General features: G+C 36.3%; 2 protein-coding genes across 2 annotated transcripts; one reads left to right on the top strand and one right to left on the bottom strand.

Moving 5' to 3' along the window:
* Window positions 1-475: 475 nt before the first annotated feature.
* Window positions 476-3,107, bottom strand: LOC141838173 (pentatricopeptide repeat-containing protein At5g66520-like). Its single transcript, XM_074725577.1, has 2 exons — window positions 2,551-3,107; window positions 476-1,400 (listed from the first exon to the last, which is right to left on the bottom strand). Exons 1-2 carry the CDS (start codon window positions 3,105-3,107, stop codon window positions 551-553), a joined length of 1,407 nt encoding a protein of 468 aa, XP_074581678.1. The 3' UTR covers window positions 476-550.
* Window positions 3,108-3,975: 868 nt separating this feature from the next.
* Window positions 3,976-13,756, top strand: LOC141838172 (casein kinase 1-like protein HD16). Its single transcript, XM_074725576.1, has 16 exons — window positions 3,976-4,671; window positions 6,302-6,427; window positions 6,590-6,663; window positions 7,372-7,441; window positions 7,598-7,653; window positions 8,623-8,694; window positions 8,763-8,857; window positions 8,994-9,060; window positions 9,131-9,260; window positions 9,356-9,574; window positions 9,654-9,784; window positions 11,654-11,828; window positions 11,904-11,994; window positions 12,748-12,905; window positions 13,112-13,300; window positions 13,380-13,756. Exons 1-16 carry the CDS (start codon window positions 4,240-4,242, stop codon window positions 13,437-13,439), a joined length of 2,145 nt encoding a protein of 714 aa, XP_074581677.1. The 5' UTR covers window positions 3,976-4,239; the 3' UTR covers window positions 13,440-13,756.
* Window positions 13,757-14,553: the final 797 nt, after the last annotated feature.

Genomic DNA, 14,553 nt, shown 5'->3' with positions numbered 1-14,553 from the left:
ACAATTGCTCTAGCCACAAATATAATATTTCATCAAAAGAAGAGATATATACATATATATTTGATGTTAAATTTCACTGACATAAGAGATCGATTAAAGTAAAACAAAATTATGCCCGAGTTTTACAAGATCACGAGCAAGTTGCTAATATAATTAGGACAATGCTTTTCTTAAATTCAAGAGGATAATGATTGAGGAGTCTATAAGAACACAGGCACAGTATGTTAAAATTTTCTGATAGCTCGGAGATAGCAGTCATTAATTCTCTCTTTGAAATTCTCTGAAGAAATATTGAACATTTAATTTGTCACTTGCTGACTAGCAAGCCTCTCTTAGATATCTGTTTCAGTCCTCCAACACACAATTTCCATTTCTACGACTGCTCAAAAAAGGGACCTTGCCCTTTTTGCCTGCTTGATAAAATTGCTCTTCATCCAAAGCCAAGCACCAAAAAAACCTTTACAAAATTTGTAATGAAGATCTTGATCCCAATCAGTGATGCAATTTTGAGTACAGCTTCAGCACAGAAATCCCTCGAATATTAACATCCTCATCCGGGACTTTGCATTAGTTGTCGATCGGGAAGTTCTACACTCCCTTCCACCCAACTGCAAGCGCGAACCTTCCTTAAACCCTTCTTTGAGATGTTGCTTCTCATCTTCTCGACATCGTTCCATTTACCTGACAATGCCGACATGTTGGCAGCAATCACGTAGTTTGATCCTAAGCCAGGCTCCTTTTCCAGCAGAATCCTCATGAAGTCTTCGTCGATGCCTATAAATTTGCCATTTTCTCGACAAGCCCCAAGAAAGGATCTCAAGATGACATTGTTTGGAATGATGGGCATGTTTTTGATGAATGCGTAAGCAGTTTCCAATAAACCTGCACGGCCGAACAAATCAACCATGCAACCATAATGCTCGATGGTCGGTGTAATATGGAACTCTTCTACCATTCTGGCAAACATCTTCTGGCCTTCGTCAACCATACCAAGATGACTGCAAGCACATAGAATGATGGAGAATATCGTACTGTCTGGTCTAAAACCACTAGCTTCCATCTGTGAGAAGAGGTTGATTGCTCTTTTCCATTGGCCATGATCTACAAATCCCGAGATCATAATTGTCCATGATTGAAGGTCCTGCTTTTCCATAGATTTGAAAACTTGGTAAGCCTCCTCTAACAACCCACATTTAGCATACATGCCAACTAGAGCAGCTCCTAAAGCAACATCCAATTTCACATTGTTAACTATAATGTAGGAATGAATAAGCTGTCCTATACGTGGGCTGCCAAGATAGCTAGAAGCAGAGAGAAGGTTTAATAAAGTAACTGAGTTGGGCTTAACATTCACTCTTTTCATTTCCAAAAACACCCTTAGGGCTTCGGGAGGATGGCCACTGTGGGAGGCAAAAAAAGAGAAGGAAGTCAAGCATCAGAACTTGCTATGCAATAAATGTAAACTGCATAAGGATAAGCAAAAAAACATGACTGAAGCTTTACAGGTATCACATGTCAGGAACAATAATAAGGTACGCAGAAAATAATAATAAATCAATAAAACGTGCCAAACAGTATTTCTCCTTCATAAGAGACAGGCAAAGAACAATATAATCTTAATTTGCTGTGAAGAGTATGTTAAATGCCATAATTGAAGTGACTAGATATATGTAGGTGTTTGTAGGATTCCACACAACAACAAAGGAGCCAAAAGATTTAGCAAAAAGAGATATTTAAAGGACCAGATAACAATTGTTCACATCATCCACTCAAGAAAGTGCTGATAATTCACATTTTACTCATTGTTGGGTGCGCCTAGAGCTTTATCTACCCACAAGAAAATGAGTTATGATACTTACGATGGATCAATATGCATATCCTATCAAGGTTGACAGCTCCACCAGAGCATTATTTATGCATTTGTATATGCTTGATAAGGCCATTACAAAAAGCAAAAGAGAATAATGGCTAATTCCAAACTGATTCCAGATTAAGAGTCCAGTATTCTTCAATGATGTTATTAAGAACAGTGAGGAAAGAAAAAAAAAGAGATAAAGGAAGGGAAGGGGCAGGAAATGCTCAACTCGAATAATTATGAAGGCAAGACAATACTAGTCAATAGACTGGAGAAGTTGTCTCGTGCATCACTTCACCATTATGAAAGGGAAACCTATAACAAAATGTGAAGACAAAACAACAAGGACATCGAAGAGCTAAGAAACAGGGAGGAATTTCAAAGAAAGCATTACAATCTTCATAAAGGTACCACTCCGTGCTTATCCTCAACTTATAATATATTCTCCAGTCACTTATTCAGTTGCATATTTGTCTGCAAGGATTTGATTCATAGAGAACCTATACCTAATGTTCATCTACTTATACTCAATTCAGAGTGTGTAGCCAATAAGTAATACCTATCCAGGATTCACAGCTTAGGCACAGAGATGCATGCATGAAGTGCCATTAACATGTAAATCATAATGTGAAATAAGTGCGCACTTTAAGGTCATTGAACGGAAAAACAAATGAATGCTTCAAAAGCTTACCTACCAAGAAAGACACCCTTGGATCATGGAAGTCCACGACACAACATCTCTAACACTCATTCCATCAAACACCTGGTGAGCACATTCCAACAACCCGCAACAACCATACATGTGCAATAGCGTATTCCCCACATAAGAATCATCCAAAAAACCCGCCTTTATGATCAAGCCATGAACCATCTCTCCGACTCGATGCAAAGAAGCGCGGGCGCAGGCCCTGAGAACAAACGGATAGGTAATGTGATTGGGGTGCACGACGTCGACTCGTCTGAGGGTGGAGAAGATGCGGATGGCTTCTTGGGGGGATTCGGAGTCGTCGTATGCCCGGATGAGAGTGTTCCAGATGAAGACAGGGGGAGGGAAGGAGAGGCCGGAGAGGAGGGAGCGGGCGTGGGGGAGGGAGAAGAGGCAGATCGAGGTGACGAGCTTGGAAGCGACGGAAGGGTGGTGGTCGAAGGCAGTTTTGAGGAGGAGCGAGTGGAGTTGGAGGAAGTGGAGGAGGGAAGTGGCGCGCCGGAAGAGGGAGGAGAGGCGGCGGGAGGTTGGGGGCGGGAAGATCATGGCATCTCGCTAGACAATGGGCATGCAATTGACCCAATAACCCACCTCTTTCTGATTTATTATATGGATAAGTTCCCAAATCTACTTTATTTAATGTTTTTTAAAAATATCTTAAGATTTTATTATTAATAATTATTTTTTTTAATGTGTTACTTATGATTAGTAAACAAATAACTTTCATCAGACTTAAAAAAAAATGATAATCTTAGTCAGTCGCATTGACTCAATCTCTGAAATGATCGATCCGATCTCCACGAAAATTTTTCATCGACCATCAGAATAAATCGGTTCATCAAACTTTAGAATATGATACTACTATGATTTATGTGTGAATTATCTACTGTTTATATCATTACTGACAGAAGATCGACTTATTGCCTGTTAGAATATTTGCCTTTGTTTTTTCACCATGCATGCAACATTAGATACTATGGCTCTTTTGAAAGGTGGCGGTTGATACAGAGCCCGCCTGCATGCCTTGATTGACGATGCCAAGGCAGCCATGCATCTGCAAAGCCAACGAACTGCATGAATTCTCTTTGAAATACCTCAATTTCCAATTTCAATCAAACTTAAATTAGGATAAACGAGACAAATTTTATATTATTTAAATTTATTTAATAAGATAATCAAATAAATTCAAATCATATTTAAAATAAATTAAACTATCAACTTAATTTCTTTTTACGAATTTAATTTGATTCAGATTGTTTGAGTTTTTATATTTTAAAATTTATTTAGTTGATTAATAAATTTAATAATATAAATTTATTTATTTATTTTTTTGATAAAAAGATTTTTTTTTATTTATGAATATTATTTATATGCATTATTCCCTTCGCAGACGCTTCCTCGAATTTCCCGACCTTGATCTTCCCTGATCGAGCCTCCATCGACCGATCGCCAAGAAGGGAGTGATTATTTTCCTCCTCTTAGAGCTGTTTCCTTCCGCCTCGGCTTGATCGCATCGAAACCCCGACGACCGGAGGAGAATCTGCCGATCGCCAGCTGTTTCCAGGGTCGGCTTTGGTGTATCTGAAGATTCGAGGGTCGGAATGGGTAGGAAATCGGAACGAAATTAAGGGATAATGGTCGGATTGAGGTCGCCGTGGCGCGATTGCATGGGTGAAGAATGCCAGTCTTGCGGAGAGGGGCGCGTCGTGGGGGCCGTGCTCCAACGCTGTCGCCTGTAGATCGTCCTTCGCGGAACACCAGAGCGCGGACCGCGGCCAAGCATAACAATCCCGGGCCTGCCGGGGACGCTGCTGGCGGAAGTAGGCGCGGAAGGAGTAGGGCCCCGGCGTCTGCGCCTAGGGGGAGGAAGAGAGTAAGATCTGCCACAGGTAGGTTGGTCTTCATTGAGGAGGAGGAGGAGGAGGGGAAGGAGGGGGATCAGTTCAAGGGGGTGGTCGTATTGGAAGAGGAGACGAAAGGAAAAGGGACTGCGAGACTAGCAGAAGAAGTGAAAGAGAAGGAAACGATGGGTGATGATAGTGGTGGATTGAGCGCCAATAGGGTTGCAGGACAGGAAGAAGAAGGGAACACCACTCCATTCCCTGAAAAGGTTCACCTTTCTTGCCTTCCATGTTGTTATTCATTGTGGTTTAATGCATATTGCCCTTTGTTAATCATGATAATCTCCTATGGGATTTGCCTCGATATATATTTTACTATTCTAGCTTCTTAATTCTTGCCTGATTATCTATTTTCTTTGTTTTTTCATTGTCTCTATGAGGTTTTATTCCTATGTCTTATGTTGGTCATAAAAATATGTAGTGAATATTAATTTTATCGAATGGTAATGACTTCAATCCATTATGCTGTTGGTTCATGGGGGCTAACTGTAGATCATGAACTTCCTCCTTCTTGGTATCCACTTTTCATCTGATTCCTCCTCCAACTGCTAGTTCCCTCAACTCTGCCCCCTCAAGGGCCAAAAGTCCTCTGTCATCTCCTTCCGATCTGCTCCAATGCCATTATATCATGTTGTCTTGTTGATATACACATCCATCCAAATTGAAGTATTGATTTTGATTTTGTCATATAGTCAAACTTCTATTAAACATCACAACATCTTGTAGGAATGCCCATAGCATCAATAGGTCATTTGATATGGTGTTATGCTGTAATCTGGTGTCTATATTTTAGTGAACATGTTAGCAACATCTTAATATCTTGAAGATTGCACATAATATCCTCAGGGCCAAGCAAGCATATTGAACTTTAATTCTGTAATTTGGATGCCTCTGGAAATTTAATGATTTATCATCCTTGACAATATTTGATAAAAAAAGAAATACTGTGGTGCCTTCAGTTTAGATGCATTAGATGAAAGAGATTATAATGACAATCTCCTACTTGATATGCTTCAGCCCCTTCTTGATTCAGCATGATATTTTACTAATCTAGCATCTTAATTTCTCACATGATTGTGTAATTCTTTTATGCCTTTCTTATTGTTACTTCATCACTAGTTACTCTGATATATCCTTAATTAGTCTATCCTTTCTGGTACAGTATTGAACTCCTAATATACTTCTCTTCACGGTTAACCTAACTTTGCAGTTCAATATAGCTAAATAATTGCTTTACTTTATTTAAATTTATCTTTTTCAAGTAAAATCTCCTGTAAATTATTCTTCCATTAGACATTCACAAATGTATGTTTAAGTTTTTCCCAGAAGCTGATTTTCCTGTTGTTTTCACTTGTTATTGTCCTTGATTCTCCTTTTATGTCATGCTTACACAACAAGTTACTTTTTTAGTGGATATATCTTCTCGCACGTTTGCACTGTTTGTTGCGTTGCTTGTCATCTTCTTAGCTTGATGCTTCAGTGTCCATTAGGTAGTGAACATGATCTTTTCCTAGAATTAATTCTAAGTTCGTATGCCAGCTTATTTTTTCATGTTTTGAATGTTCTACTATAGGCTTTTATTCCAAGGTTACGTTACTATCCACTTGTCAGTATATCCACCTTTAATCAAACCTAGGTCATGTAATTTCTTAATTCACAATTTATTGTTCTATTAGTTCAATTCCCTAAATTACCACCATCCAAAATCATCTTGTACATGATGCTTCTGCATGTTCATGTTTGCTTATCATTATTGATCTTGTTAGTTTTCTTCCCTGATATCCTTTCTAGTTCGTGAATGTGAAAGTAAAGGGTATTCATATTTGGACATAATTTCAGGTCCAAGTTGGTGGTTCACCTATATATAAGGTTGAGAGAAAGCTTGGGAAGGGTGGATTTGGTCAGGTTTTTGTTGGTCGAAGAGTCTCTGGAGGCATTGAGCGATCAGGTCTTAACGCTATGGAGGTATTGCTTTGTGTCGTATTTTCTGCTTTCTTTTTGTAAGGTTGAATTTTATATAAGGCCAATGATGACCTAAATGAGCTTGAGATAAAAAGTTATTTTGCTAATCTACATTGTTTCCATATTGATGGTTGTCTCTAATTTAGTGCATGCCTTTGCAAATAGGTCGCAATCAAATTTGAACATCGAACTAGTAAAGGCTGCAACTATGGCCCTCCTTATGAATGGCAAGTTTACAGGTTTGTTTTTCTACCCTCTTTTACAGGTTTAGCTCTCACTTCTTTTCATTTTTTTTGCCTCGTAGAGAAAAATGTTTAAAACTAAAAGTTTTAAGAGAAGTGGAGCTAAACCTGAATATATGAAATGCGCCTTCAATAATTCTGAATAAAGAAGTGAGAGGATAATTAAGCTGAATTGAGAAGAATCTTTGCTGTTGTGAATTTAAGATTCCTGGTTCTATTAGTCAATGAGAAGGAGATGTTAAACCAAAAATATTATAAACTTGACAATGGAAATGAACTTTTTGGAGTTATTAATTTCTCGGTGCCTCTTAGGTTTGTTAGGTTGTTGTTTGACAAAACACATGAAAGATAAACGTACAGACATGTGGAGTTACTATAAAAAAATAAAAAGAATCACAATATGAAAGAGTAGTAAGTGTAGCTATAATATATAAAATTAGGAATAATATGGTATCATCCTGTTCAAAGATGACTAATTAGTTATGTAGGTAGATAATTTGGATCAATTAGGGTTTAATATTTAAGGAATAAGGAAAAAGTGAAGAGAATTTCAATTTAACATAATTAAACATGATTTCTAGAATCTGGTATTGCTAGCAGCCTCGCAGCGTAAATCTTACATAAATTCTAACGGAGGGATAAGTTCTATTGCTAGCAGTATAGCCTTACATAAATAATTGGGATTTACACCTCATTTTTTCTCAGTGCTCTTGGTGGCAGCTATGGAGTGCCTAGGGTACATTACAAAGGCCGGCAAGGTGACTACTATATTATGGTATGGCTTTCATTTTATTCTGTGTGCATTCTTGGCATCTTCCTAGTCAGAGAGTTGGCTGCTAAGCTATTTTTGGTTGCTGCATGATTTGGTCTGCACAAAACTCTGTGCTAGAAGCTTTTGCCGCTTTAATGCCAGATTTCTTTGACTATTCAGGTAATGGACATGCTGGGACCTAGTCTATGGGATGCCTGGAATTCTTCAGGTCAAGCGTGAGTATACGGTCTCTGTGATTACATTGCTCTGTCAGCATTTTCAGCATTTTCTACCTTCATTGACCACATTTTCCTTCTTGAATTCTTTCATTTTTTAAATTGGATTTGTTGGTAATTATTTTGCTATGCATTGATCTTCTCTAATCATATCCAATATTTTTGTTGCAAGATTTGATAAAATGCCTTGATTTGTGTATTAATCAAGTATTTAAGTTGAATGTTTTTCTTTTCTTCTGTGATTTTTTATATTTGATCTCAAAATATGATTATATTATCAAATATAAATAAGATCTTTCATTTTGAATTTAAATGAGCAATAAAATTTCCAATATATATATATATATCAAATTTGCATTATCTAATAATCTTATTATTATCTTTTTGAATCTTTTATATTTTCGTTTTGTTTATATAATACCACATGATATTATTTGTGTGACTGCCAATGTTTGACAGTGTTGTATGCTTCAGTCAGCAATCTTGCAACAATGAAAGCAGAAATGGTAGTAGGAACCTTGATTAATGCTTGAGTGAATAGAATGATGAGATGCCACTTTTATTGGTAACACATGGCCCAGGCAAAATAGACTAGGCATACCACAGGTGGTAAACGTAGAAATAAAATGAAATTGTATTCAAAGAGAAATAATATTAAATTGAATTTTAAACCTTAATCTGTTTATGTTATCAATCATTTTATTTTAAAGTGTTCATTCTTTATTTGCATCTGATATGCCATTTTCTGGAATAATAAAGAAATTGGGTTCATTTTTCAAGTTTATTCATCATTCATTTTAGAACTGGAATTATTTGTAAAACAGATGTTTTTGAAACTTTTACTTTTAGAAGGAAGTATGCAAATATCTTAGTGGCATTAGCGAGACTGGTCCACTCCAGTTCCTTATAAAATGACAAATCTGTGCCATTAATTTTTGGATGAATACTGAATGTTCTGAAATTTCTCAGGATGTCCTCAGAAATGGTTGCCTGTATTGCTGTTGAATCCATCTCAATCCTTGAAAGCATGCATTCAAAAGGGTAGATATTTTTGATCTTTTCCCTTACAACTCTTTAGAAATATGAACTAATTAAAATCACATTTTCAGATACGTCCATGGGGATGTGAAGCCCGAAAATTTTCTGCTTGGTCAACCATCAACACCCCAAGAAAAAAAGTTGTTTCTTGTTGACCTTGGATTAGGTGAGTGATTTTCAATGATTAAGTGATACCTATGTTTTTCTTAGACTTTTTTCTTTTGAACGAGCTATTCTAGTTTATCCTTTTTGTCTAATTTATGCTTCCTCTAAGTAGTTGTTGTGCTTTCATGTTTTTTTAGCTACTAGATGGATGGATGCTAGTAGTGGAGTCCACGTTGATTATGACCAACGACCTGATGTGTTTAGGTATGATAGGAATTTCCTCTTTGTTCTCCTTTGGATACCATTGTTTATATTGGTGGCTTATTTGCTACAGAGGAACTGTTAGATATGCTAGTGTTAATGCACATCTAGGAAGAACAGCAAGCAGGAGGGATGATCTGGAGTCTCTTGCTTACACACTAATTTTCCTTCATCGAGGAAGATTAGCATGGCAGGGATATCAGGTTGTTGAATTTAAGAAATACAATTCTATCGATATTTGACTGTTTATTATGGATGGGAGAGTGAATATTTTCCTATATAATTTTTGACATTTCAGGGCGATAATAAATCTTTTCTAGTATGTAAGAAAAAAATGGCGACATCTCCAGAGATATTATGTTGCCTTTGTCCTCCGGCATTCAAGCAATTTCTTGAGGTTGTGGTTAACATGAAGTTTGATGAAGAACCCAATTATTCAAAACTTATTTCTTTGTTCGATGGATTAATTAGTCCAAATCCAGCAGTTAGGCCAATTAGCATTGATGGCGCTCAAAAGGTGATTTCTTTACTCTTATTTCATTTTGACCTGAATTTGCTAGTGAACTTATGAATAATCATACTAAATTATTTGTCAGGTTGGTCAAAAACGTGGTAGATTGACTATTGATGATGGAGAAGAGAATCAACAGAAGAAGAAAATTCGCCTAGGCATACCTGCCACCCAGTGGATTTCTGTGTATAATGCTAGGCTTCCGATGAAACAAAGGTACATTTTAAAATAAATTTTTTGTTCCAAGTAATAAGCTAATTTCATTTTATGGACACTCAGTTTTGGTGGTTAGGTTGATAATTTGGAATCATTGATGGCTGTGTTTATGTTGCCCTCCTTGTTACCATCACTTTCCAAATGAACATTGCTTGATATGAAGATAGAGAATGGCATTCAAGTTGTACATACGAAGATAAATCAAATAATTTTTTGATAAAGCATAATTTCATTGCCTTCGATCCTAGTTGTTCTTTTTCAAGGCCTCTCCGAATGGAGACTCAATGCAGATATCAGACATGACTGATGTCTATAGTCAACAATCTAGTTCTGTTTATTGACTGAATATGGGAAACACGATTACCTTTTTTTTAATGCTTTTATATATACACTTATGTAAAAAATATTTTTATAGTTTTTTGTGTTTTACCATAGTAAGTACTATCTTCATTTATTTTCATATTCTATTTCTGTTTGGGTGTTGTTTTTGATAGATCCTGATGGTTTAATTTTTCTTCTTCTTTAGATCACTCCCTGCTTCTTTCCTCTTTATTATTATTTTTATTATTATTTTCATTTGGTGTGATTTCTCTTTAATCCCCTCATTCTTTTTGCTATTGATTCCTATGGTCTCAATTCCTCTACCTTACAAATGTTTGCAGCGTTCTTTCTCTCACATGTCGTTCACAACTTCTAACCCATCCACCAATTCCTGTTATTTCTTGCATTGAGGCATCTATTTCCATAAGCCTCCTAGCTATTTCTCCATCGCTGACCATTTCTACACGTGGGTGATGGGAATGATTATACCACTTCATCGTCTTACCTCCACTCATATCCAGTGCCACCTCACCATCTATATGCTTTATCACCATCTGCAGCATTTGCACACACCCACTTGATCCTTAAAATCATCAAAGCTCATGGTTGATTAAAAAGGCAGAAATATGAATAATGGGTGGTGGATTGTTTTTAACAAGCTCTGTAGCTTGGCACAAGATGGCACTTAAATTCATTGGTAACAAGTGAGATGCAACACTACAACAAATTCATGTGTCTCAGTCAATAATCTCACGAGTTTGCATGCCTCTGTCCACTAACTTTGTAGATGAACAACTGAGAACACGACAATGTAGGGTGGGGACTTAGAGTGTAGCTGAACTGTACCACTTGACATAGCATCATGATAAATTTGTTTGTCTCAATTGCTGATTTTGCAAGGGAGAAGAAAATATAAGAGAATAAAAATTGTATTATTTATTGAATGATTAGAACTATGTCATGGGGGCTTAGGATTTATAATAACTTGGTCAAGTAAGATTCTTAGAAAAATTGACTAGGTTTACTAGAAATCGTTAAAATAGAAATAATAAAATTAGAATTTTTTTTTGAAATTAGAGTTTGAGTGAGTTTTTTTTATTCGGCCAATTTAATTTTCAAAAGAATTTTTTTTTCTTCTTTTGCATCGAAGTTTTATATAAACTTCACAAACCTCCTGTAATTGTGGCAGAATGCTTCGTACCAATGTTTGTTGGTGGAAGTTTGCATCTTACTCATCACCTCAATTTGCTCAATAATGTCAAGTTCTTCCTAGATGGGTGGGGGAGAGTAGTACAAAATACCTTTTGGTGTTGGGACTTGGGAGTTCGCTACTGACTCCATGTTTTCATCTTTTGTTTTAGACTATAAATATAGCATTATGTGCAAAGGTTGATATGTGATGATTTTGTCTTCTCAAATCTTGCTGTCTTCTCTTCTTTATTTTTTCTTTTTAGTTCTATGTTCTATCTTACATGTTCAGTTTTGTATTCGTTTTGAATTGAAGTGTTTAACTATGCATCTATATAAAAAAGTTTACCTTGTAATTAGGTACCACTATAATGTAGCTGATGCACGTTTGTCACAACATGTGGAGAGAGGAAATGAAGATGGCCTCCTTATTAGTTGTGTTGCATCTTGTTCTAACTTGTGGGCCCTCATTATGGATGCTGGAACTGCTTTCACATCCCAAGTTTATGAGTTGTCTCCATTTTTTCTTCACAAGGTATATGGTAAATTGTGAAATTTTGAATGTGATATAACTTAAGATGTCATTTATTATGATTAACAAGTAATGCAGGAATGGATTATGGATCAATGGGAGAAAAACTACTATATCACCTCACTTGCTGGTGCTAATAATGGAAGTTCACTCGTAGTCATGTCAAAAGGTTGGTCTTGCCTTAATTAACATTTGCATTTTTTTCAGTTCTTTGCACTTAGATTTCTCAGCATTGTTGGAGAGCAACAAACTAACAAATAACAATGACAAATTTTATCATCATGATGGTTTAACTAGTTATTGATTGCTAATTAGTTTTTAAAATTTTTTTGATTGTTATCAGAGTTTGCATATCAGAGATGATTGCTTATGGGCATTGTGCATACAATGTACAATTAATTTTTCTTTCTGAGTATTTTTTGCAGAAATATATATTAGTTAGTCTTGATAAAAAAAATCTTATATCAAACTTCTGTGGACATTTTTAAATATGCTATCTTCATCACCAGAGAAATGTTCATTAGCATTCATTTATTACAAGTCCAATAAAAATGGTTAGCCAGCAAAATAAATAAGGACCTTTATCGAAAGGAGTTTAGATAAAAGGAACTTGTAAATAGACATGACAAAGGTGTATCACAACTTCAAAGAATTACATCATCTTCCGTATATTAAGTTGCTGTGGGTTCTAGAAAGACTTTCTCCTGCACTATAATCTTCCAACTTTGAGATTTAGGATTTCCGTTGACATAAATTATCAAAGTTCTAGAACCCATTGTTTCTTCTTTTGTTCTTTAGGGGTTGAGCTGACATATTCTTGAGCTTATTAAATTTAATACCCGTTTACCATCAAAGATATGTTTCAGGGGGTGGTTAGTAAACGTCTATAATCTCTAACTATGTTTGCAATTCAACTCCTCAGGCACCCAATACACACAACAGTCTTACAAAGTAAGCGAATCTTTTCCATTTAAATGGATAAGGAAGAAGTGGAAAGAAGGATTCCACGTCACATCCATGGCAACAGCTGGCAGCAGATGGGGCATTGTCATGTCACGCAATGCTGGTTTTACAGAACAGGTAGAATACCTTCGCTTGAGTTGATCAGTAATGGGCAATGCAAAATGGGAGTCCTGTTAAATTGTTCTTTACATGTTCAATGCATTAAACCTCTCCAAGTTTATTCTATCATTGTTATTTGGATTCCAATTTTCTCTTTGGCTCCCGTGAAAACATGTTCTTTGGCCCAACGAACTGTTTGTTAAATTGTTCTGGCTCATGGGCAGGTTGTTGAGTTAGACTTCCTGTATCCAAGCGAGGGCGTCCACAGGCGTTGGGACACCGGATATCGCATTACTTCTATGGCTGCCACTTGGGATCAGGCTGCACTCATCCTCAGTGTGCCCAAGAGGAAGCCTGGCGATGAGACTCAGGAGACCCTACGGACGTCGGCATTTCCAAGTGCTCACGTTAAGGTACATTTATTTATTCTTCGTCGTCCATAAATTGATGTGTGTTAGCAGTTGACACCACATTTCCAATTTTGACGTGCAGGACAAGTGGGCAAAGAATCTGTACCTGGCCTCCATTTGCTATGGCCGTACCGTATCATGATACTTGCTGTGGTTAACCTCACAACAATCTAAAAGGTTAAAGCAAAGGGCCTTGTCCTGCATTATTTTTGTATCGGCTATCAATTTAACATGCACATTAACCAATGCTTGTGTCATCTATATTTATTTACTTTGTACCATCGTAGGTCACACACACTCTTCCCATGTTATTTCTGTTCTAATTAGTCATAAACTTGGGGAAGTCGGACATAATCTTAACTAAACAACACCAAATTAGGTTTACTTCAAATGGCTGCTATTTATAGATGCATTTGAGTAGTAAATTTAAAATGATAAATGTACTACTATATTGTAGTCTAAGAACGCAAACATGGCATCATGAAAAATGACATGCCAATAAGTTGAAAAAAAAGTTATATATTTTATTCTCAAGGTGATAACTACCAGATTGTGCTGACTACAACAGATAGGATTGGACTATTTAATGGAATGACAATTTACTTGAGCAAAAGACGATTTCACAATTTTCAGGCAGTAGATACATAAATTGGTTCTCGTTTGAGATTATATTTTTTTTCCATTTCCCCCCTCTTCTCTTTGTCGATAGACGGAGACGGATCTTAAGCAGTACGGCTTTTAATCTAATTATTATTATTATAATATATGTAAATTTTTTACTTAATCTATTAAAGTCCATCCTTTCCAAAGTCCAAAGTCTGGTCTACCTCGTTAATTTGCTACACTAAAGTCCATTCAAACTTTAATTCTTAGATCTGTCCTTATCAACTATAGGACATCCTTGTAGAAGTCCCACTGCATTTAAATATTATAATTTATCTTTATGACACGATTAAAAACAAGTATATTCTAATCCGCCCTAGTAGGCTTCCGTTTGGAATGCTAATGCATCCTTTCAGATCTTCATTTCCATTGTTGCTATAAAATATAATATAAATCTAGATAAGAAGGATAGACTCATCTGGTAAATTCTGAAAACAGAGGCTTGGTTATCGTATTTAAAATAATGATGGAGAGGGAAAAAAAAATATACAGACACTATTTCTTCCGCATGTTCATCACGTAGAGGTGGTCGAAGGTTGCCATTGTCACCGCAACTTCAAAAAGATTTTGTACAGAATATGTTCTAGTTGATT

The sequence above is a fragment of the Curcuma longa genome, chromosome 11 (genome assembly GCF_044706935.1).
Source record: "Curcuma longa cultivar G26 ecotype Majalengka, Jawa Barat chromosome 11, ITB_CL_G26_1.1, whole genome shotgun sequence".
NCBI lineage: Eukaryota > Viridiplantae > Streptophyta > Magnoliopsida > Zingiberales > Zingiberaceae > Curcuma > Curcuma longa.
The sequence above is the reverse complement of the archived record's forward strand: the minus strand, read 5'-3'. Positions and strand labels throughout refer to the sequence as shown.